This window comes from Venturia canescens, chromosome 8 (genome assembly GCF_019457755.1).
Source record: "Venturia canescens isolate UGA chromosome 8, ASM1945775v1, whole genome shotgun sequence".
Classification (NCBI taxonomy): domain Eukaryota; kingdom Metazoa; phylum Arthropoda; class Insecta; order Hymenoptera; family Ichneumonidae; genus Venturia; species Venturia canescens.
The window spans coordinates 21,666,512-21,689,563 of record NC_057428.1 but is presented as its reverse complement, the minus strand read 5'-3'; the positions used below and the strand labels follow the sequence as shown (position 1 = coordinate 21,689,563).

General features: G+C 44.5%; 3 protein-coding genes across 3 annotated transcripts in view; 2 read left to right on the top strand and 1 right to left on the bottom strand.

Moving 5' to 3' along the window:
- The window catches only part of LOC122415066 (serine-rich adhesin for platelets-like), a 39,967-nt gene extending 22,531 nt beyond the window's left edge, over positions 1-17,436 (top strand). The window contains 8 exon segments of the mRNA XM_043426877.1: positions 2,785-2,903; positions 3,244-3,386; positions 4,741-4,958; positions 5,081-5,307; positions 5,386-5,712; positions 5,803-7,111; positions 7,199-12,346; positions 12,719-17,436. Coding sequence (XP_043282812.1) covers positions 2,862-2,903; positions 3,244-3,386; positions 4,741-4,958; positions 5,081-5,307; positions 5,386-5,712; positions 5,803-7,111; positions 7,199-12,346; positions 12,719-15,048 — 9,744 coding nt within the window. The 5' untranslated portion in view covers positions 2,785-2,861 and the 3' untranslated portion in view covers positions 15,049-17,436.
- A 1,836-nt stretch (positions 17,437-19,272) lies between these two features.
- Positions 19,273-21,907, bottom strand: LOC122415061 (cell division cycle protein 123 homolog). Its single transcript, XM_043426872.1, has 7 exons — positions 21,777-21,907; positions 21,249-21,507; positions 21,065-21,172; positions 20,564-20,792; positions 20,339-20,461; positions 19,949-20,220; positions 19,273-19,865 (listed from the first exon to the last, which is right to left on the bottom strand). Exons 2-7 carry the CDS (start codon positions 21,459-21,461, stop codon positions 19,839-19,841), a joined length of 972 nt encoding a protein of 323 aa, XP_043282807.1. The 5' UTR covers positions 21,462-21,507; positions 21,777-21,907; the 3' UTR covers positions 19,273-19,838.
- On the top strand, positions 21,855-22,978 carry Taf12 (TATA-box binding protein associated factor 12). The gene is made up of 3 exons (XM_043426874.1): positions 21,855-22,112; positions 22,324-22,516; positions 22,746-22,978. Exons 1-3 carry the CDS (start codon positions 21,855-21,857, stop codon positions 22,871-22,873), a joined length of 579 nt encoding a protein of 192 aa, XP_043282809.1. The 3' UTR covers positions 22,874-22,978.
- Positions 22,979-23,052: the final 74 nt, after the last annotated feature.

The window sequence follows — 23,052 nt, the reverse complement described above, 5'->3', positions numbered from 1 at the left end:
CGAGTAGACTCTCCTCGCAGTCCGCACAGGCTTTTGCACGTACTTGAACCCTCTTGGGGCCAGAGTTTAACCGCGTAGAATAGAAAATGCAGAGGATTCGCTTGCCACTGACGCTTCTCGAAACTCCTCTTCCCCCTGAAACTCTCCGCGCTGCACTTGGCGAACTCGCCTCTCGCTCCCCGACGGCGAACACCACTCGAAACTCTGCCTCTCCCGCCTCGCTTCAATCTAGTTTTCCTTTTTCCTCAAGACATGTAGTAACGACGTCACAAGGATTTTCTTACTTCACCAGCAGTTTCGGTGCATGGCTTTCGTCACGAATCGCTTGCAGCGGAGTCAGCCTCGCTTTCCTGCGCGATCCTATGCACGCTTTTGTCACGAACCGCATGAATTTTCTGTGTGTTTTCAAATCCGCCGGAATCCGATGGACCGTTTCTCCGGTGCAACGCGGCGGGAATCCTCATCGCTTATTTCATTCCATTTCTTTCTCTTTCTTCATCTTATTTTTGTATCTCCCCTGAATTGATCTCTTAACAATTGCAATTAACCGGTATTCGGAGCGAGCCCTGCTCGCGTACACGCTCGAGCTCAAAATCTCCGTTCCAGTAGCTCGAGCGGGAAATTCGCTTTGGAAAGAGAAAAGAAATATTGGGAAGAGGTTGCTCCGGGCGATTCGGTCACTCGATGCCCTCTCGGCTGTTTCTCGTTTTCACGGTGGATGAACGTACGCGAGGGTGGTGCGATACGCCCGGGGACGTCTATAAATCGTTTCTCTTTAGCGTCCCCGAAGAGAGGAAATTGTTTCGGTTCTTTTGTCGCGAAGCATCGTATGCAGGTAGGATGGAGCCGGTGGAAGGAGGGCCGCGGCTGCGAATTAATTGTGACGATTTTGCCGTTGGAATATAGTATCGAATATCGATTAGCCTGTATATATTCCCGTTGCCGGCCATCGGGAAGGAGGCTCGTTTAGATAATCGATGTGTGTTTGGGTGTATGACCCGCTACGAAAATTAACGTTGCTCATGCGAATGGCAGTTGCGAATAATCCGAGGGTCCAATCTCCCGAAGAAATAGCCATAAATTTACCGACAACTGCATCCAGCGTATGCTCTTGTTCTCCTTTGCGTATTGTGCACGATCCTCTACTGTATTCTCCTATTGAGAATAATACGTACTATTTATGTAAATGTTGGGCCGGGGGGGAGTGCAACGGAGTTTTCCCTGCTCTCGTATCAACCGCAAGAAACTTGATATACAAGAAAAATCCTCTGAATAATACAATGCTGCGCTTCGAACGAACAAAAAATGCATTTGAGATCCGACGCCGCATGGATATAGCTACGGTTCTCGCGAACGCGGGAGAAAAAATTCATTTTATGTTCGAGAGACGAATGTGCGAAACGAGAATCGCGGTATTTGAGCCTGTTGAACATTTCACTCGGATCGTTGCTGGTTAATTCACAAAGTAGCGAGCGCCCGAACGCCATCCGAAGCTTGGGAAACTCGTCGAGGAGCTTTTCGCCTCAAATATTTATCGCTCCTTCCGGACTCTGATACGTTTCTCACATCTTTCCCCGAAATGTCTACCTGGCGGATGATACTCGCGCGCGAGTGACCTGAAAATGTCGGAGCTTCCCGAATCGGGGGTGTTACTTTTTTGTTCCCGTTCGGGAGAAAGTGCAAGTTCGAATGCGAGGATAAACGGTGACAAGGTCGAATGCGAGAGCTTTAACGAACGCGATTCAGCTTTTTCTGCTCTTCACACCGCTCGGAGCACGCTCGACTCCCGACGGTCGCCGGATCATTTTTTTATTGGTGCTCTTCGTTTCGAGTTCTCATATTACCCTCGTCCAAGGATTCGTACCTTCCTCTCTTGCCCCCTCGTTTCCATAGATCGTGACGAACAGCGACTGTGCCCAGAGTCGGGGGGCGGAAAAAAGGGAGGAGAAAAAACGGCGAAAAATCTCGTTCCTCCGTTTTTGTTTCGCCAGCACACCTTTTCTTTACTTCTGCATTTATTTCACTTTTATTCCTCGTCCATGTCGTTTTCCTTGTCGCGTTACCGGTGCCGGCAATTTCATCCTTTTTCTTATTTTCTCTTTCCCATTGTCTCAACTTCACGAATGACCGAATTAGCTGCGGGGCTACTGCCGTCCGGATTTTCGAGATGGACGGTTCGCGGGATCGCGACGAGGGCAAAAAATACACTCAACCTCTCGTCGCTTGTTTCGATGCTCCTTGCGTTTATTCGCCCGGGCTCAATTTCATTCGCGCAATGACCAAAAGTCTCCCGCTTTTTCATCCCCACTTGTCCGTCCACACAAACGCACACGTGGCTTATTCTCGCTAACGTCATCCGTCGAATCTTCTTCCACCCTCAACCGTCTTCGTCTCTCCGGTTGCTCGCTACCCCAATGAGAAAAGACGAGGCAAAAGGAATCGAGTTTCATTGGCAAAAGTTCAAGGATCGAACGGCATTAATTCATTCGTAAACCATCATTTTGTCGAACATCAAAACCATTTTTATGTACCTATTTCTTGGTCAGAGTTTCCGAAAAAAAGCACGAAAAATAAAGGAAAGCTTTTGTGACGTCCATCGGGATCTCTTGACCCGCGCGCGTACACTTGGAAGAGCAAAAGTACCCAGCATGAGTCATTCGGGATCTGTTTCGGGCCGTTTGTTTATCCGTTTGATTATGAAAATGAGAGAAGCGAGTGAGTTGGGAGTGGGTGCAGGGGGGGAGACAAGAACGTGGACGAAATTCACACTGGTTGCATTGACAGTTTACAGAGCCGCGTGTATAATCTCACAGAGCTTGATCGACGAGATATTTATCGTTAGTCCAAGTGCTTATTTCGGGATGATAGGAAATCGGACGCTCAACGAAATTGGACTGGTCAAAGTGAGCACGAATTACATCAATACAATTACATCACTAATTTTTCAATGACGATATCCGGTTGAGACACTTGATTTGACAGTGGATCCCGCAGTTCTTTGTGGAGGATCGTTCATTCGTGTCGTATCATGAATCATTCGTTTGCATAAATCGATATTCATCAAAATAAGCAGTATTTCTGATCGATTTTTCCTTTTTTTTTTTCTTTTCTTTTTCTTTCGCATCGATTTGATATCCATAAAAGTTAAGAAGCGTGTTTCGCTTCGATCGAATCAAATAAATGTGAATGAACGTGTGTTGCGAGGCGATGAGAATACTAACGAAATACATTTTTTTTTTCCAGGGGCTTGAAGCTACATTGAGTGACAGCAAAAAAAAATACGGGGACAAGGTGAATGCACTTCTGTCCGCCTGGGAGCATGTTACCAATTTCATTCCTGCCGCAACTCCAGAGGGCACCCAGTCTCTCATAGAATGGGTCCACAAGTGAGTACACCGAGAGAGCCGGCCTGTGTGTTCGGAGCGTTCGATCGCAAGCTCCTCAACAACACCTACCGCTTCCCTCCTCCTTCCTTCCTTCCCTCCCTCCCTCCTGCTCCATCAATGTGCTTGCTGGCCAATCTTCATACGCGCTGCTTCGTCCAGTGTTCAACCTGATTTTCTTCTCTTCCGCACATCGCCTGTCCGTCGTCTGCTTTCACGTTTTTTTCACATCGTCGTTAAAAAATGTGCGACATTTAGTCGCGCGTCAATTGGCTCGGACTTGGAGCCGTTCTTCTATCGGGTTCTTCGCTCTTCTCTTTTTTGGCGAAGGGGAAAAAGGGAGAACGAACGAACTGCTTGGGCCGGGAAAAATAAATATTTTCATTATTCGCATATCACGTTTGCTCCCGTACACCGACTACCGAGATGCAATTTATGTTTATATACATTTAATTATATAAAATACCGAAGTAGGATAACGCTGGAGATTAGAGCTGGGAAACAAGTAATTGGGGAATTTTAATGCTGTTCCGTACTAAGTTTGCAACCCGACGCCCACGCCTTCTTTCCACTCGAATGCTCGAAACAGAGAAAGCGGGAGGGAGGAGGGGGAGAGCGAATGGAACGCGAACGAAAGAGTGATAAAATACAAGAGAAAGAATTATCGTGCCGTTTGCTATGCTAATTTCAGAGAATCCAATTAAATTATGCAAAAACCTAGAATCCGAAGCGCATTTTTTCATCTCTCGATATTCCTTCTCGACTGTTTGTCTCTTTTTTTCACATTATTTGAATAATTCCTCTACCCTCGGAGATGCGAAGAGCGCTGCGCGTGGTTTTTCGGGCTTTCAACGCGAAAAAGTGCACATTAAGAAAATACAAAAATCAGAAATGCACTGCCGTTTCCAGCTTCTTCGAGACCCGTGGACCGGTCCACTTTTTCGTTTGCATTTTATTTTTCTCCTACTCGTCCGTATTCCAACCGGAAGTTTTTCCTCTTTTAATTTCACATCTCCGAGCGCACTCGACGATTCCTCCGTCTGTAAGGAATGCAAAAAAAAAAACCACTTGATGCACGCTCGTCGTGTATCCTCTCGACGAATTACTCTTCACGACGCTGTGAAACGAAGGTAAAAAATCTCGTTTATCGTATGTACGGGGGCATTTCTATTCCGTGCAGAACAGCAGTAAAATTCTTGGGTAATTTTCCGACGAGTTTCCAAAAAAAGAATAAACAACAGTAACACACATGCACACACACACACACACACACACACACACAGTGAGAAAAATGAAAAGCATGGCTGACGAAAAGGCGTATGTCGAAGCTTGGAATAATTTGAGTGAAATGTTTCAGACACACTTTGAAACTGGTATTGCGCGGGGAATGGCCGAAGCTGTCACCTGCGACAAAGACGCATCTCTGCGTGACGTTGCAGAGGTGCGCGACTCACCTGGTGCACCATTCGGCCGCACCGAGGTGCACCGCTCTCATAGCTCTTGTCAACAATCCCTGGGCTCGTCCAGCCCTCGACAGCATACTCAACGGTCAACCTGATTCCGAGAATGAAGACGGTGAGAATTTATAAAAATTTTCGTATTCTCCATTCGGAAATGGTTTACGTTTGTAATTTCGTTCAAGGTGCTTCTCCAAAATGATAAATAAATGCGAATAAACAAACTCGAAATTATTTCAGAATTTTGCTGCTCGGAAAAGGGCGAATTACTGACAATGCGGCTGAAAATACTCTGCGAGGATCGCTGCGAGGACATTGCCATAAACCTCGCCGCGGCGTGCGTTCGTTCTCTCAGAAGGAGCGATCGCTTGCGCTCCGTCTCGGATCCTCAACACGTCGATTTCATGCTCGACGTATACATTGTTCTCTTGTACAAATTGAAACGCATGCAAGATATACTTGCTCAAGTAAGCTTTCACCAGATCCCTATCTCTGTTCCGCGTAGTCGTCGTCGTTTGATTGAGAGTAAATGAATTTGTTGACAGTTAAAATTAATGGACCTGAACGAGGCGCTAGAACTAGTCCAGAGACTCAGCGGTGAGAAACCAACCAAGTACGGAACCGCCCGAGTTTGGAGAAACTCGATAAAAGCTGCCGAATTGGTTGCCCAGTATCTCGTTACCGCTGGAATGGTCCGGCCTGTTGCCGAAACCGGGGCAAATGTTCTCGAGCAGATATTCAATTCGTGGTCAATGTTACATGCCAAATTGAAGGATATATCGACCACCTTGCCCGGAATGATTAGGAAATTGATTGAGCCGGCTGAGAGTGCACAGCACATGTACATTTTTTGTGCAGTTTTGCTCAAACACGTGAGTATCATTTTATCAGTTGATCACGGATTCTTCAATTCCGTCCAAATTTTTGATAACGAATTGCAGTTTTTTTCTATCGAATTACAGTTTGGTGAAAGCGTCAAGCCTCTCGTGATCGAGCTTTACGTGCGAGCTCTGACGACCGACATGAACGAATTGGAAAATCAAAAGGCCAAGGCCGACAGGGAAAAAGTTCGTGAAACTGCGGAACGTTTGGGTGGTCAATTTTTAAAATTAGCCGACGTTGTCGACAAAAACATTGGTATAGCCCGGGAATGCGTGTTGACGGCATTCTCGTTGCATCCGACGCGCGCTTGCTACGATAGAGTTATTGAAATGGCTGTGGCCTGTGGCAAAACGAAACATTCCGGCAGCGGTGGTGAGGATAACGACAACGATGACGCCAAGATCGTAGAAAAATCGAGTTTCAATTTATTAGAAAAAGTCAAAGGGAATAATATTATGGATACAGCCGAGACGACAGAAAGGGGGGGAGTCGAGGCGACGACGAGAGGTTGTTGCTTAAAAAGTATTTCAAATTCATCATCACCATCGGTTTTAACGAGTTCGAACGGTGAAACGAAACATTTTCAAAGAAAGGATCAAGGGTTAAATGCATTGAAATCGTCGGAGAAGTGTATGTTTCATTCGAAGAAAGAGATGAAAATGGAGGAGGAGGAAGAGGAGGAGGAGGATTCGCCTTCCGGTGAGTTGTGCTTCAATTGCGGCGAATTTACGAAGGATCGTACGGTAGATGGGTTAAACAACAAATCCACCGAGGTATCAACAGCGGCAACAACGAAGACAACAACGGGCAGTGGCAACAATGCGGATCGATCATTGGACGCTCTTATACTTATAAACGGGGATGTGGTTACCGGTTCGGCCAACTACGACGAGAAATCTGTGCCAAATCATATGCTCGACGCGGAAAAACTCGGACTAACTCCCCAATTGTGCGACGATCTCGCAGTTGTACTTAACAGTCCTCGTTATCACATGCTCAGCTGGGTGCTCGAATGGAAAGAATTGCACAGCCTATGCGAGCGTTATCTCGAGAATGCCGAAGAGATCGGTAACACGAACAAGGAGCTCAAGTATCTGAATATCGATTATTCGCAATTCAAAGATTGGCCGTCGGAGGACGATAACACCAAGGACGTGTTCTTTGGGATCGAGAAAGGATACGAGCAATGGGTCGACATGCCCTCGGACAGTTCCGAACAATTTGGTAGTTTTCAACCGGCCGGTGGTTACAAGAGATCATCGACTCGGAGGAGCCTCGACGACACGACGGATTCAGACAGCGGCAGCGTCATGCAATTACGGAGGACCGGGAGACAACGTAAAGTACACAGGTTAGAATCATCCGAGAGCGATTACGAAAGTGCCGAGTGTAAAGGGGGTGGAGGAGGAGGAGGAGGAGGAGGAGGAGGCGGCAGTGGCGGCGGCGGTGGAGGAGGTGGTGGCGTTGGTGGAGAAGGAGGTGGAAATAATTTCAGAAACAACAGCGGAACGAGCTCGGTGGTATCCGATACCGATACCAATACGCAGGACAGTCAGACCGATAGTCTCGGTAGCGATGGCTTCCGACGTGACAACAAAATCAATAATTCTAGCCCGATCGAGATTTCGAAGAAGCGCGATAAAGCTAGCATTTGTTCCTCGAGCGTGGTCGATTCGGTATCGCATTTTCACATGCTCGTCAACGATAATCATTTGCGTCATACGCCGGAGGATGTAAGCAGCTCGGACGTCAGTAGCAGCGACATGATAACGCTTTTCGCCGCGGACATGGATGAGAACAACCGCGAGACTATAAAGGGTTCGACTTATACGGCCGCTGCGCCTCTCATAATAACGGAAAAGCGGAGCGATCCGGCGGTACTGAAATCTCTGAGGATGTTCAGACCGCACAATGCAAAAAAGCAGCCAACGCGAATGGCTCAGATATTGCAAAAGAATTTCATGAATAAAAATAAGGAAGCGGTCGCGGCTGTTGCGAACGCGGTGAACAATAATACGGGTAGTAACGTTGCTAAATTCGCGCCGATGTTGAGCACGCTCAATCTCAATCCTAAGATTGTACTTACGAGAGCGGATGAGGTAGATCGTAAGCTGTTGGTTACGAAAAAAGCAGCGGTAGCCGCCGCTCAATTGACCGCGGGGGATATATCGAGTCAACTAATTAATATACGCGAGAAAATGCCATTCTCGCCTCATAAGAGTTCAATCGGTGCATATCACAAACGGAAGGGTGAACCGAACGATAAGGTCGGTGGCGGCGGTGGCGGGAGAGGTTCGCGAGCAGGGGCACCGGGTCGTAACCGAAGAAGCATCGGCGTCGGCGTCGGTGTCGGTGTCGGCGTTGGTGGTGGTGGCGGTGGTGCCAGATTGAATTCGTCAAAAAACAAGTTTGATATTCTTGCCAAAGCTGTCAGAGATTCGGACATACTTGCCAAGAATGTACCGGGGTTGAATTCGTTGGATATGATAGTACCGCCCCGAGTACAATCGACGGTAAACGTTGTACAGCTCTCCCGAAACATTCCACAAAGTCCGAATTCAGGCTCGGCGAATAGCGGCAATACACCACCGAGAAATCGTACCTCGAGTATCGTTGGTAGTAACATCCAGCTACCGGGTACACCTTCATCCGGTGGACACGACAGCGGCGTAGGTTTGAGCCCGGCGGGACAAACACCACCTCCGAGATTATCGGGATTGCACGACATGGGTGACGAGGCGAATCAGCCACCTGACAATTCGCCAACGAACAGTTCTACGAACGCATCGACCACGGAGCCCGATAGTCCCCGTCGCGGCAATCTTAATCAGGCTTCTCGTCAAAACGACTCACCCACAGAGTCGTCATCTCCTTCCGCAAGTATCACTAACAGCAGCTTGCCCCCGATAACTTCGGAGCAGCAGCAGCAGCAGCAGCAGCAGCAGCTCCACCTTGTGTGCAAACCTGGCGGAGGTTATCAATTATCCTCTGTCCAAACCTCCTCCAACCCTCCTGCCAATCAACGCAACCTCCTGACTCTCCACAATCGCGAGGAAAGCGTTACTTTCCCTCGTCAAATGCAGCGCGTTATCGAGACTAGCCCGATAATCGTGAATCGCAACACTTACGAGAGAACACCTAATATCCTTAAGCTCAATCAGCAGTCGTCCGGGCAAAACGCTGTTTTACCAAAGTTTCAGCAGGCTTTCCGCAAAACCATTTTTACGCTGTCGAGCGAAGGGACCACGACGAGCGGGACTAACGCGACCATCTCAACGACGACAACGACGACGACGACAGTGCCGCCGACAGCGACGAAAACAACGACGACGACGACCGTTGCTGCGACCGCCGCGAGCACAGCAGCTAATACGACTACGACGACGACCCCGACGACGGCCGTGGCAGCAGCAGTGGCAGCTGCAGCACAGGCAGCAGCTGCAGCAGCAGCAGCAGCAGCAGCAGCAGTAGCGACCACCACCAGTACCGGTACAAGTACCATTACGGCTGGCGCTGCAACATGTTCGACCGGCACAAAAAATGATACATCGGTGTTGCTTCAACACTCGAGCGTTTTACAGAAGACGTCGAACCTCTCGAAAGCGGTGCAAACTTCGGTCCCGAGTACTCATCAATCGTCGAATACGGGTATAAACGTTCAATCGTTATCCAACATACCGGTGACGAACCGTGGGTTGGCCGCGAGCAGCGCGCGACAAATACTCAATATCGTACAAAGCGCCAACGCCAACAACGGGGGAAACGCCGGCGGAGGAAGCACCGGCACAGCCGTGAGTCAGACTCTCGCGCAACTTGTACAGAGCGGACCTCCCGGTGGCGTCATATACACGCACAAGCTTCCCGTTACGATATCGACGACGAATCAGCTCAACCTCATACCCTCGATATCGCACACTAATTCTCTCCCGGGCGGTCGTACGCCAGTCGTTAAATTGAATATCATTCGAGCCGGTACGCCTTTGAGGCAGCAGCAACACCTTGCCGAAGCGATACAAGCCGCGTTATCCGGCGGTCCGCGTATTCAGCAACAACAAACAACTCAGAACCAGTCGAGCGTCGTTAGAAACGAAGCACTCATCAATTCCTCGATCGAAGTACCCAATCAAGTTAGTTCCACCACTCTGGAACAACTTCGAGAATTCGAAAGCGTTCTCGAGCAGGTTAAAGAGAGGAGTACGATACAACCGCAACAATTGCAATCAACCTCCGGCATCTCCTCGACAACTACCGTACAAACGCAAACAACGTGCCAACAGACACCACCGGGAGTCGTTGTCAAACAGCATCAACAAGCGGTGAGTGCTCTCGCTCAACAACTCTTGATACCGACTCAACCCCCGCCAACGAGTACCGAATTTACGAGTAGTAACGGCAATACGACCACTCTCACCTTCCATCAACAAGATGTATTCTCGCAAAAAGTCTCGTTGGCCTACGTGAATCAGAGTGGTTCTGCGGCGGGTGGAGCCGCAGGTGGCCCCGGTGGCGGTGGCTCAACGACGCCGCAAAAAGTCATCGGAAATTCTACGCAGGTCGTCGTTGTAACGAGCTACTGTCAACCGGCCGCCTCACCGGCTCTCAGCGTAACGTCTCAGAGCTCATCGAGCCCCTGCGTAACACCCGCACCCGCCGCTTCGAGCAATCCTTCGGCGGGTAAAACACCCCCGACGGCTTCCTCAAAATCGAGCAAAAAATTTGTACCTAAAGCGGTGAAAACGAGCAGCAACAGCAGCAGCTGCAGCAGCACTACGACGACCACGACGACCGCGACCTCCGCGAGCGCCACCGGCTCCACGACCACCACTACCGCAACTACCACCGCGGCAAAAGCATCTCCCATACCGAAACCTCAACAAAAGCCTCAAGAAGACGAGCAAACGGCTCAGAGGATTTACACGATATTAGCCGAGTACGCGGAACAATTGAGGAACTCCCCGGATCTGAACAATAAGCCTGCACCGAGAAGACGCTCCAATCCACCCACCAATCCCAGCCAATCGTCGAAGCGTAAAAAATCGAGCTCGAGCAAGTCGAAATCGTCGAGCGGCGGGGGCGGAGGAGGAAGCGGGGGCCAAACCTCGGAGATGAGTCCCGGCGGCGGTATCGACGATTTGGGCCGGACAATGGGAAGCGAGGATTCTTCCAGCGGCGTCGTACACTTACAGGATAGCAGTCCGTTGGGTTATTCGTCTCATGAAGAATCCAACGTCGTTGGTGGCATCACCGCCGCGAGCGGAACCGTCGCGACGAGTAACGTTCTCGAGACGAGCTCGGAAACGAGAAACTTGACCACCGATTCGAACGAAGCTGTCGAGTTGAATTCGAAAAGACGAAATCTCATATTTACCGAACCCGGTAACGGACAACCACGAGCCGTAATCGTTCAAGAAGCCATACAAACCGGTACCGGAACTGCGGTGAGCGTAAGCGAGGCTCTCGCTTCCGTGACCGGTAAAATTGGCAGCGCGACAGTTCTAATGCCAGCCAATTATATCTTACCGATGAATATCATGAAAAGTGGACAACAATTTACGATCGTTTCGAGCAATTCAAAATTACTTGCTACCGTACCAACGTCAGTGAGGGCTTCCGGTACCAGCGGTGTTGGAAATACTCTAGTCCTCCAATCGATCCTTAACCCTAGCAAAATAATTCAACCAGGGGGACAAATGAAGCAAGTCAAATTGCCGAATCTTCAAACGATAAACGCGAGTCAAACGTTGTCGTCGACTACTGGACAAAACGTATTACAGAACGCGACTACGTCTCTACCACTCGCTACCCACACCACTGCGAGTACTCAATGCAGAAGTGTCGGTGAGACCGCAATCTCGAGCGGGGGCAGCGGCGGTAGTATCGTTCACGACAAAACTAATAACGAAAATAGCGTTGGCGTTAACTCCTCGACGAGGCACGAGGCCGTCGTTACGAGTGTAACCAGCAGTGAATCAGCCTCGAATACGATAATTGTCAATAAAACATCAACGATCGGTTTGCAATTACAACGTAACATTAGCGATATCGGTGGGGAGAGTCAACAAATTTGCGGCGTTATAACGAGCGGCAATCCGAATCTTGCTCTTCAAGGCCCGAGATTGTTTAATTCGACGATTGCGAAATTGGCAACATCGACCGGGGGAATCAAAGCTGACAGCGTCGTATGCCTTGCGCCTGCGACTTCCGTCGTTCCTCGAACGAGCAGCGAGAAAAAGACTGGCCAGGAACATCAGGGTACACTATCGGATAAGCCCGTTACTTTACAGGGACAAACTATAGCTCTCGCTTTTGCACCTCAGCCCAATCTAACGCTTGTCAACAATAGTCAACAACATCATCATCATCAACAACATCAACAAAACCATCAGCAAGCTCAGCAGCAGCAGCAGCAGCAGCAGCAGCAGCAGCAGCACCAACGAGAGAAAGAAATGAAAGAGGCCTCGACCGAAATGACTTGCGGTGACAAAGTTATCCCACCGAAAACAGTCAAAAGAAAAATCGACGAAAACATCGGAGCTAACGATAATTTATCAAGGACTCTCATCACGACCAACTCTCTTGTATCTTCGTGCATTGTGACGTCTTTGCAAAGTAGTACAAAACTCGGTAAGAATCGTAATTAACGCGAGAAAACGCGGTAGTAGACGTTTCGTTTGAGCAAACCATTTTTTTTCCTCTTTGCCCGGTCCGGTATGTCTGTTTTCGTTTGAGGAAGAGAAAAAAACAAGTAACGACGACAGGGGATGGGCAGAGGGAGGCATGTTCATTATCGCATGGCATGTGACGAACCCCTAGGACTAATGAAGTTCAAAAAACTGTATTATGTATTTTTATTGAAATATTTTTTCAAATATTCCAATCGATCGATTAGATGTTCCTTTAGTTGTTCCATCTGTATTGACCCACAAATATTGAGGGACAACGAAGAAAGATTTTTATTATTACGCATAACGAACAAATCATTGAATTTTCTCACAGAGTCTGTTCCTGTCTCGAGTGCTACTGCGGGTAAACAAACGACAACAACGACGATGACGACGACGACGACGACGACGACGACAACGACGACGACTACGAGTGCATCGAGGGGACGAACTCTCGCGACGCCAGCGACCACTACGATTTCGACGGGCATCGATAACGCCGGAGAATATTTAGGTGAGACCGGAAACTGCGATAGCCAAGAGTCATCATCGGCGTTGATACGAAATACGAGCGGTGGCAGTGGTAGCGGCGAAGTATTGGACGCTAGTAAAGTTGGCAACGGTATCATGTGCGCCAACGCGAGACTTCAAGAGGCCTGGGAACCGGAAAGAAAATCATCGCCCGATACACCGTGGAGATACGTGCCGGCTTCTAGCAATCAAATAGCGATCGAGCCGTTGAAGGTTTACTCCCGAGAGAACGAAAATACTTCCCAAGTTCAAGGTGTGCTACAAATAATAAACAAAGGACAAGGCATCGATATGACGAGCGGTGGCGCCGCTGGTAGTGCCAGTGGTCAAGTAGTCTATCAGACAAACGCGAAAAAATATTTCATGAATCATAGTTTGGTCGAGCAGCAACCACCGCCGCCACCTTTTCAACAATATCCGAACAAAGGGGGAATGGTCAAGAGTCAGTCGAATCCAAGATTGGATCGAGAATTGTTGCAACAAAAAATGGAGAGAAAAGCGGCGGCGATGGAACGGGAGCTGAGATTACAAAAGAGCCTGTCTGAAGAATGCGAAGATTTGGGGGTCGACGAGCCGAGTACGAGCGATCTATTTCCCGAGGCTGATCTTCTCTTCGACACCAATCACTCACCGTCGTTCGATCATCTGTCGCAGGACGCCTCGTGCAGTCAACCGCTTGGTATGAAATTGTACAACGCCTCGTCGTACTTTCGTCCTTTGGATTCGTCGAGCGGGAGTCGGGATACAAGCCCCGTTGCCATTCCTACCGATTTCAAAGTCAACGAGAGAAGAAAAAACGCTGCGGCGATGCAACGAGCGAGAAATATCAAGGACGCGCCCCCGGTTAAACGTTCCAAACGAGAGAAAGTCGAGGACGAGATGCGGATGGAGAGTAGCAGCAGCCCGCCTGCCGCAAAGCACATACGACTCAGTCTCGATAATCTCAGCCAGGATGAAGCTTCCAACAGTTATTCCGACATTTCCAGATTGTCACCCGCGACCGGTGTTACCGCTGCCTGCCACCACATCAACGTATCAGATTTTTCCAAAGCTGAGACAAGGCGAACGAAAGTGAGATCGCGCAACATCTCCAAGGAGGCCGCCCCGAGCACCACCATTTCTGCGTTACCGTCGAACATCAAACTCGACATAGATATCATGGACTCCGAATCACTTCCACCGGTCGCAAATGTTAACAACGTATCGACCGGAAGCTCCGACGAGGAGGAAGAGGAAGATGAGGAAGAGGAGGAGGAGGAAGAGGAAGAGGAGGAAGAGGAAGGGGAAGAAGACGAGGAAGAGGAGGAGGAGGAAGAGGAGGAAGAAGAAGAAGAAGAGGAAGAGGAGGAGGATGAGGAGGAGGAGGAGGAGGACGAGGAAGAGAGCCTCAGCCTTATGAATACGAGCAACACCGACGTCACGATTGAATCTCCTCTATCCCCGATCACCGGGCCACTCTTAGCGACTCACAAATACACATATACCAATAAGAAGCGAGGAACAACAAAGTTATTACGGGCCGAATATCTCTCCTGGTCAAGTCCAATGTCCGAGAGAACGAGAACGAGCAGCGACGAGGAAGATTCGAGTATAAGCGAAGCTATGAGCAGCCAAACCGAGGATAACGCCGACATAACGAACGGTTTGGAGGAGAACGCTCGTTCGATTAGCGCGAAGAAGGCCGCTTGCCTCAAAAAAAAGAACAAACAGCTACAAGTTAACGCCAGAGTCGTTTTGAACCGCACCGAGGCTAACAACATTATTGGTAAACGGATGAAAAATTATGTTATGAACGAAACAGCCTCCGCTGCGGGCGTAACTTCGAGGGACAGAGCTTCCGGAGCCTCGGACGAGGAATCGATCGGTACCGCTGCTAGCGCCAACAACACCGCCACGACTACCGGTAGCACAACCACCAAAACCACTACGACCGCTGCTAGCACTTGTCACACCGCGTTCATCGAACCCGATTGTCGCGCTCGACGCTCCAGTCTAAGAGGACACGTTAAAAAAGGCTGCGCGTGTTGCAACGGATCCCCCGAGAGACCCAAAAAGAAAACCGTCCTCAACAAGATAGATCACAAAATTAAGAAGAAACAATTCGCTTCGAAACAGTTCACTAAGAAAAGGTAGTCCTACCGTACGAGCTCTCGCCTCGATTCCATAACCCCCCCCTCTACTCTATCTATTTCCTTTAAATTATCTAAATTCGTCTTGTTACCCTCGAATCATATATCAACATTGACCGAACGAGACCACTTGTTAAATAGAGTATATTGAGAGTGACGAATATATATAATGAAACAATATGGGGCTAAAAGAGAGAGACTGGACGGACCCGAACAATACGCGCGCGAGAGATCGAAAATCTAAACTACTATACATACGACGAAAGAAAGGAGGGGGGAAGGGGGTGGCAAGAGTAAGGGCTGGGTATATTGCTACCTTCCTCCACCGCGATGACGAATATATTCTCCCATCTATTGTGTAAATAATTAGTACGCTTAATGAGTGTATAGCGAAGGCTTCGAAGCCCCCGAGAATTTCTCGGTCGAGATAAATGCGAAAATGAGAATTAAAGAAAACAAAAAAAAATCTAACAAAGAAACAAACTTACGAATTAAGGGATCGAAACGGAGATTGAGAGGGTAGGAATTTAGATGAAATTCTTCGTAATTATAAATTAGTATTAAATTTATTCGTCTTTAATAAGAGAATACGAGAAGATTTATTAGCAGTCGTTCTTCATACGGATATAGATAATCGTTTTACTTTTAGGTGTTGATCGATTCTAGCGATAGTCCGACGAATCCATTTGAGAGTACGGGCAAGATTTAGGGATTTAAATGAAATTAAGAGAAAACGTGAAAAACAAAAAAAAAGGATAACAAAAGCAAAAGTTTTAAGAACATTAGAAATGCAATCTAGTCAAGCGGAGAGGCTCGGGACAGCATATACAAATGTGAAAAACATTAAATTGAAAGGTAAATTACAGAAGAAAGGAAGATTGAGAAATGGAAAGAATAAAATCTTAGTAAATGATATATGAAGCAGAGAGTGTTCGATGGGACGCTGAATCGAGCAGTATAATAATTCTCCAGCCTCGCACGAGCGCCCGGGCGGTATCTATCACTCTAGAGATGTGTATTGCATACTTAAACATGGCATGCTCGGGCCAATCAGTGATAACGACTCTGTATCAACATCCGTAGTATATATAATCGATCGACGATTGGTCTTTTGATTCATTTCGTCATTCCATTTCTCGGAATATAGTGAAAATTTCGTGCTTCTTTTTATTACCTCTTATCAATACGTTAAATGGCAAAAGTTTTCAAGTTATTTTGCGAAAATATTTTAAAGCAAAGAGAGAGAAAGAGAGAGAGAGAGAGAAAAGTGGTGTAACTTACAAGAAGGAGGCATCAAATATCCGTTGATTCGCCCTCATTATTGGCCCGATCATAACGTGTCATTTGGTGCATGTGTAAATCCTTTTGTAAATTACGTAGATTCGATAGGTAATTCATTGAAGAAGAAAAAAGAAAAAAAAAATTAACATACTATATCGTTGCACTTTAGTACAAAAATGCTTCGTCTTATTTCGAAATTGCAGATTTGTATCATCGTCATCCTTTTTTCCCCCCCTCTTCCTTTCCTACTCCTTCCACCGTTCTGAATCTACCTCCAACCGCCTGCTGCTACTTTTAATGATATTCGAGTCTTGGTCATCGGAGCGAAACGAAATCTTTTCCTTCATTTTCAAATCTTCATTGTATTTTTTCAAACTGGCAGCATTTTTTACGCGAATATACAGTACATTCGAGGCCCCTCACGGGAATGAATTTAATTTTAAAAAATCGTTCGACTCGATTTTTTTAGCTCAAACCGTGCTGAAAAAATGTATAGATATAAATAATAAAAGATTAAAATTCTGTTGGATTCCGACGAATGCAACCTCGATAATCATTCCTTTCTCCGTTGTCTCTCCGTGTATTATCGCAATGTATGAATGGCCACGCAATTAATAACGAGATACTGCATTTGTAATAAAGAAGATTGTATGAAATAATAAGTTGATGAAGAAATGATTTTTGTATCGCGGGAGAGGGGAGCGCGCGCGGTGAGACCCGTTGTAAATTCTCTACAAGTTGAGTTTCTATCCCAAAGTCATTTGTTTCTTAGTTGTAGGGCGACGTGTGAGACGAAAAAAAAAAGAACGACAACAAAATCTATATGTATGTATAATAACGAAATGACAATGTTGTATGTGGAAAATCGTGTATCGTAGATACGAATTTTTCGTGTTCAAAACGTACTTTTATTCGTTTATTTTCTTTCTTACTTAGAATAATATCTGTTTGTACCGACTGTGAAGTAGAATACAAGTGTATTTCAAACATCTTATATTTATGTTTGGTTATTTTAAAAAAAAATTTTTTCGTTTTTTTCTCTCTTTTAAATATTTTATTTGATCTCATTATACGAAAATCATCCTTGTTCAATAAACAAACTTGGTATTTTTTTGCGACCATTTTATTTAGCGCGGTTCTATACTTTGTGCATCGCATTCGCAAACTGTCCTAGCAGCTACTAGCTTTCCATTCGAATTCGCGTTCATGAAAAACGGAGCAAAAACCGATCACAATTCTCACCCGCGTGTATCTTCGCCGCATCTCCGCAAGATAGCAGCATTCCTTGTTTGCAATTATTTTCTCTTTTTTCCTTTGGTACGATAAATTTTTATTTTTTTTCAACCAGTCATTTGCTTTTACGTAGTTACGTCATTCTGAAATGTGTAATTCTACCGAAACAACAACATCTCACGAGAGAAAAATACGAATGAGAAGGAGGGCAGAGGGGGGGGGGGGGGGGGGGAGCAGGGTGCGAAGGAGTAAAAGAAAGGAACGTATAAAAATAAAGAAAATCTATCTTCCTGTACATTAAGTCGATTAGTGCAACTTGTTTACATGTAAATTTTGAATGATCGGCGCACCAAATAGACGCCTATTTTTGAACGACTATACGACAAAGACTTTGATTAATTCATAATGTGCAAAGCAATTCGTTTATCAATATGATAACGTCGCTTTCGGTAAAAAAATTAATAAACAAAAAGATTGAGTATAAGTAAATACACACACACACACACACACATACACATATTTACAAGTTTTCCCTTCATATAGTCGTACCGAACGCATTTACTAGATCAACCATTCTCAAAACGACATATACACACACACATACAGACACGCAAACGCCCACGATGGATAAATTCGATAGAATTAGTGGTACTAACAATAAAAGAGCTAAAAAAAAGAAATGAGAGAAAATGTGAAAAAAGAAACCCGTTTTCCAAAGTTAGCTTCAGAGGTACTTAAAAAGCTTCTTAAAAACCGTTAAGATGTGTAACCTGAGAGTTTTTTGTAACGTATGTTTATATAAGAGCTAAAGTTACGTCGCTTTAGGAATCTACCAGTATTCGAAGCGTTGTATTATGTCATATTACGTAGTACGGCGGGAATGAATGCGACAGCGAGGTTTGAATCAATGACAAAAACAATAAAGAATAATGTTTAATCAGAGAAAGGAAGATTAAAGCAGCGAAATAATGCGGTGAAAAATGCGAGTTTGACGAACTACTTGTATAACGATACGTCGCCGCGACGAAGCTGTGTCAAGCACAAATGCGAAAGCGCGAATAAAATATAAATAACGATAGTAGTGCGAGAAGAAGAGAGAAGGAGCGAGCGCGTTGAAAACTTTGTGCAAATGACTGATGAAAAAAAGGGAAACGAGAAAACAAACAAGCTGTCCCGCATGTATATATAAACTATAACAATGGAAGAGATATTAGTTTACATGATTGTAATTACGTCAAGTGTACCAGCATTTTATTGTACCAACATATGTGAACGATCTATGGATGGGTGAGCAGCGACGACGACGACGACGTATTAAAAATGAAGAAGAGATTTATATTATACTTTGATTCAACGTTGGTATATCTGTATGTATATACGTATATACAGGCGAAAAAAAAGAAAAAGTACGAAAATCTGTGTGACTGAAGGAATAAAATAAAATGAATGCACAAATCGCAAGCGAGTATCGAACGTTAATACGCGGGGGGAGGGCCATGCGATGGTGAAAAAGATGCTTATTTCAAGGATGGAAAGAAGTCCGCTTAACTTCATCTTCACACCTTCGAAACGTAGTTGAATGATTTGGCGCTGTAGAGGATGAGATTTCGACGAGCGATACGAGGGAAATAGAGGCCGAAATAGACTAAAAATAAATGAAAAAACAAACGCTACCAAACGAGGGGGATAATGCTCCACAAAAAACGATGATATGTTGTATGTACAGCGTATATTTAACAAAATATTTGTCCGAAGATACCATATATTGTGAATCCTTTTTCATCCGCAAGTATTAAGGGTTGCATATTGTACATAAACGAGACGACATATTTTCTATATAAGGCGCGCGTCCCTCGAAAAGACGACGGCAAACCGACAAATATTGCAATATTACGCTAATTCTTTAAAAACAAACCGTAGGATTAGTGTTTCATCGGTTTATGTAATTGTATCGATAGCAAAAACGGAGGGTCTTGGCAGAATATAAATGATGAAAAATTCTGTATACGCTGTTGTTTTGTCCCATCTCACGAAAAATTGCCGAATTACTTTCTTTGCAAAACCCTTTAGTTGTAGGCTCAAAACTCTCCTACTCGCGTTATAAATTCCTTGTCAGTAAAAGAACAATCTTTTTTTACAGTCATTCACAGGCAGAGTTCAAAATGAATCGTGCTCGTTTTGTTTGGAAAAAAACGGATTTATTATTCGTTGCGCAATCGGGCGAAACACTTCCGATACAATATCTGTACATTTGCCTCTGACGATGAATCATCGGTTCTCTCAAGTTTCATTTTGATTCTCGACTTCCTATAAAATCCAAAAAAGTTTGCGTTCGCTACTTTCTTTATGAATTTTTGCTCCGTATATTCAAACTCCGATCGACAGCTTACCCTCTGAATTACATCCATAATCGAAGCGTTTCCAGCTAATCGAAAATACTCGTTGATCTCTTGAGGAACGCAAAAATGATTATTCGTCGTTGGTTGTATTCCCATGTTTTCTGCGATGAAACGAAATTCCGGGGATTCTGTGTCGTCACCACTTGTTGGATTCAGCAATTCTTCCAGCGTGAACAACATACCCTTGGTAACGGTCTCGTCGAGTGGACCGAAATCTACGATCTTGACTTTGTCCTTTTTGTATCGTATCACATCGAAAGAATCTACAGGATTAAAAAAGCAGCTTACAATCATACAGCAATCGGTTTGCGTTGGAAAAAAATTATTTTACCATTAGCTTACAAATAAATAAAAATAATTAGCTACTGGTAGCAAACTCACAATCGTTCAACTTGAAGCGGCCTTTGATTCTTTCGTTGAAAAGACTGGTTATATCTTTCCGAATATTATATTTTTCAGATTCTATGTGCTGATGATATTGCGATGCGTCTCGCTGGCAAATTCCTAATAGACGAGTAACAAGAATGCATGCAAGAATAAAAAGTTTCTAAACCGAAGTAACTTGTGAAATAAGAATATGGTTTTTTATCATTCTACTCAAATTACCAACAAGCTTGTCTTTGACGACGTAACAACGAAACTCGGTGCTGGGAATGATGTCCTTCCATCTTTTGAGGACAAGTAATGCAGGCAAAACACACCGTGACTCATTATTTGTATGACGTTCGATCGCATTTAAATCACCGCATATTCTATCCGAGCTTTTTAACAACAAATAAACTTCTTCCAGGGATGTACATTTGAGAGTTTTTGTTGGTGCAACCCACGTTGCATCCTGTCAATGAGTGAAAAATTAAAGAAATTTTTAGTCTTGAAATTGTTTAAAAATTCAATTGCTGCATCTACAAAAAAAAATTTTTAAGATATATCATATAGTTTTTTTAAATTCCCGATCCTCATATTAGAACAAATTTAGGGATGTATAATTTGTATGGATAAGACTATTTGAGAGGAGTAAATTACTTCATCGCTCTTTAAGAACTTGATCCGATGTCAAAAAGCTATAAGCAAGTAAATGTGACAATTATTTCAAAAGTATTAAAATACAGAAGGACTTCTCCAATTGCATTTGAGAAACACAGCGCCAAATTCATCTATTATTTCCTGTATACGACGACTGAAATTTGGAAAGCTTGGCTGCTCCTCCTCAGTTTCCTGAAATATTTTATAAAACAATAAATTCACTCTTTTAAGTCTAAAAGGCCAACAATTCATAAACAATGGAACTTGCCTCTGATAAATCTACATTGGTTGATAATCCGTCACTCCACTCGGTATTGACGGAAATGTTGTTGGAAGCCTCAACAGGAAGAATGAATGCATCGTGCTGCAAATACTCGAGTACTTCGTTGGGCATTCGGACAAGTCGTGCCTCGAGAGAATCTTTCGCGAATATATGATACCAATTGAAAATGGAACATTCTTCTTTTAAATTGTTCACCATGATGTCAACTGAGCCGTTGCTCAGCAATGGTATTTAACTATGCTGGCTTTTGATTCAGAAAAACGTTTGATGATTTCACTTATTTTATTCCTCAGATTATGCGGGAACAGTAATAAACGGCAGGGTAAATACAGAAAAAAAATTCAACTGACAGTTGGCTGATATTAGATATAAAACAAAAATAAAAGGCGAACTTTAAATCTATTGAAAATTGAATAAAAACCAGTGTTTCTACCCCTCCGTGAAACTCGAGTTTCAGTTTCAGTATATTAGTCAGCAGAATGCCCGCTATGCGCTGCTTCAATCGACATTTACCTTAACCTCATTGTTCAGGGGGTCCGGTGAACCTTGTTTACGCGTTTTATTGTTTGGAAAACTACAGAATCAACGATTATGTCACATCAATCAGTTTTATCACAATCTGGTGGCAGTGGATGCGATTCTACTGTCACTTTGGGAAATTTACAATCCGTGGGGCCCAGCAATCAAAATTTTTCAGCTATGAATTCGTCCTCACAAAGCGTCAGTCCCCAACACTCGTCGCAAAGTCAACCGCAGACACAACAAACGTCACAAACATCGCAACCTTCAAAAATTCATCAACCATTAACATCTTCATCCACTAGTGGATCTTCGATTGATCCTTTGCAAGTACGATCTGTTTTTTTTTCTACCTATTGCATCCTCGTTCAGTTGAATTGAGCATTATTTATCATTGATTTTTTTACTTTGAAAATTGATCGAAATTTTTCAAAGTTCCTCCCATTGGAAGAAAATCTATTAATTTATCGGGCAAAAAATTGAACTACAATTAAACAAGTGTGGAAAGAGTGTTAAATACAGGAATTCCGTTTGTTTACAGTTTTTGTCGAAAGCTCGATTACAAGATTTAGTGAAAGAAGTTGATCCTACCGAACAGCTGGACGAAGAAGTGGAAGAAATGCTGTTACAGCTTGCTGATGATTTTGTGGAAACAACTGTCAACGCAGCTTGCTTAATAGCCAAACATCGTCATGCCAATACTGTGGAAGTTAAAGATGTACAGCTTCATTTAGGTATATAACATTTACAAATCTGAAAAAAAATTCAAATTGGGTCTCTAAAATATTGAAATTACTTTTGAATATAAAAAAATTAGAAAAACCTGTCAATGTACAGGGACTGAAGATGAAATGGTTCAAGAAAATGAGAATATCACTGTTTTTTTGTACTTTTTATATACCAGTTAGAATTAATTTATAGCCTTTTTGAATCGATCTAAACAAACTTTTGTTTTACTTGCAGAAACAAATTGGAATATGTGGATTCCTGGTTTTGGAACTGATGAAGTTCGTCCTTACAAAAGAGCAACCGTCACTGAAGCTCACAAGCAACGATTAGCTCTAATCCGAAAATCTATAAAAAAGTATTAACCTCCTAGAATAATTCAAATGTTTTCTATTAAATAAGTTTTTTGTTTTAAGTTATAAAGCATTCTAGTTGTTGACACATTGAAATACATCATACTTTGTACAAGATTCTTGTCAGTTATTTTTTGTCGAAATGCAACATCCTGAAAAAAATATTTCTTGGATTTTTCTGAAAATTTTCA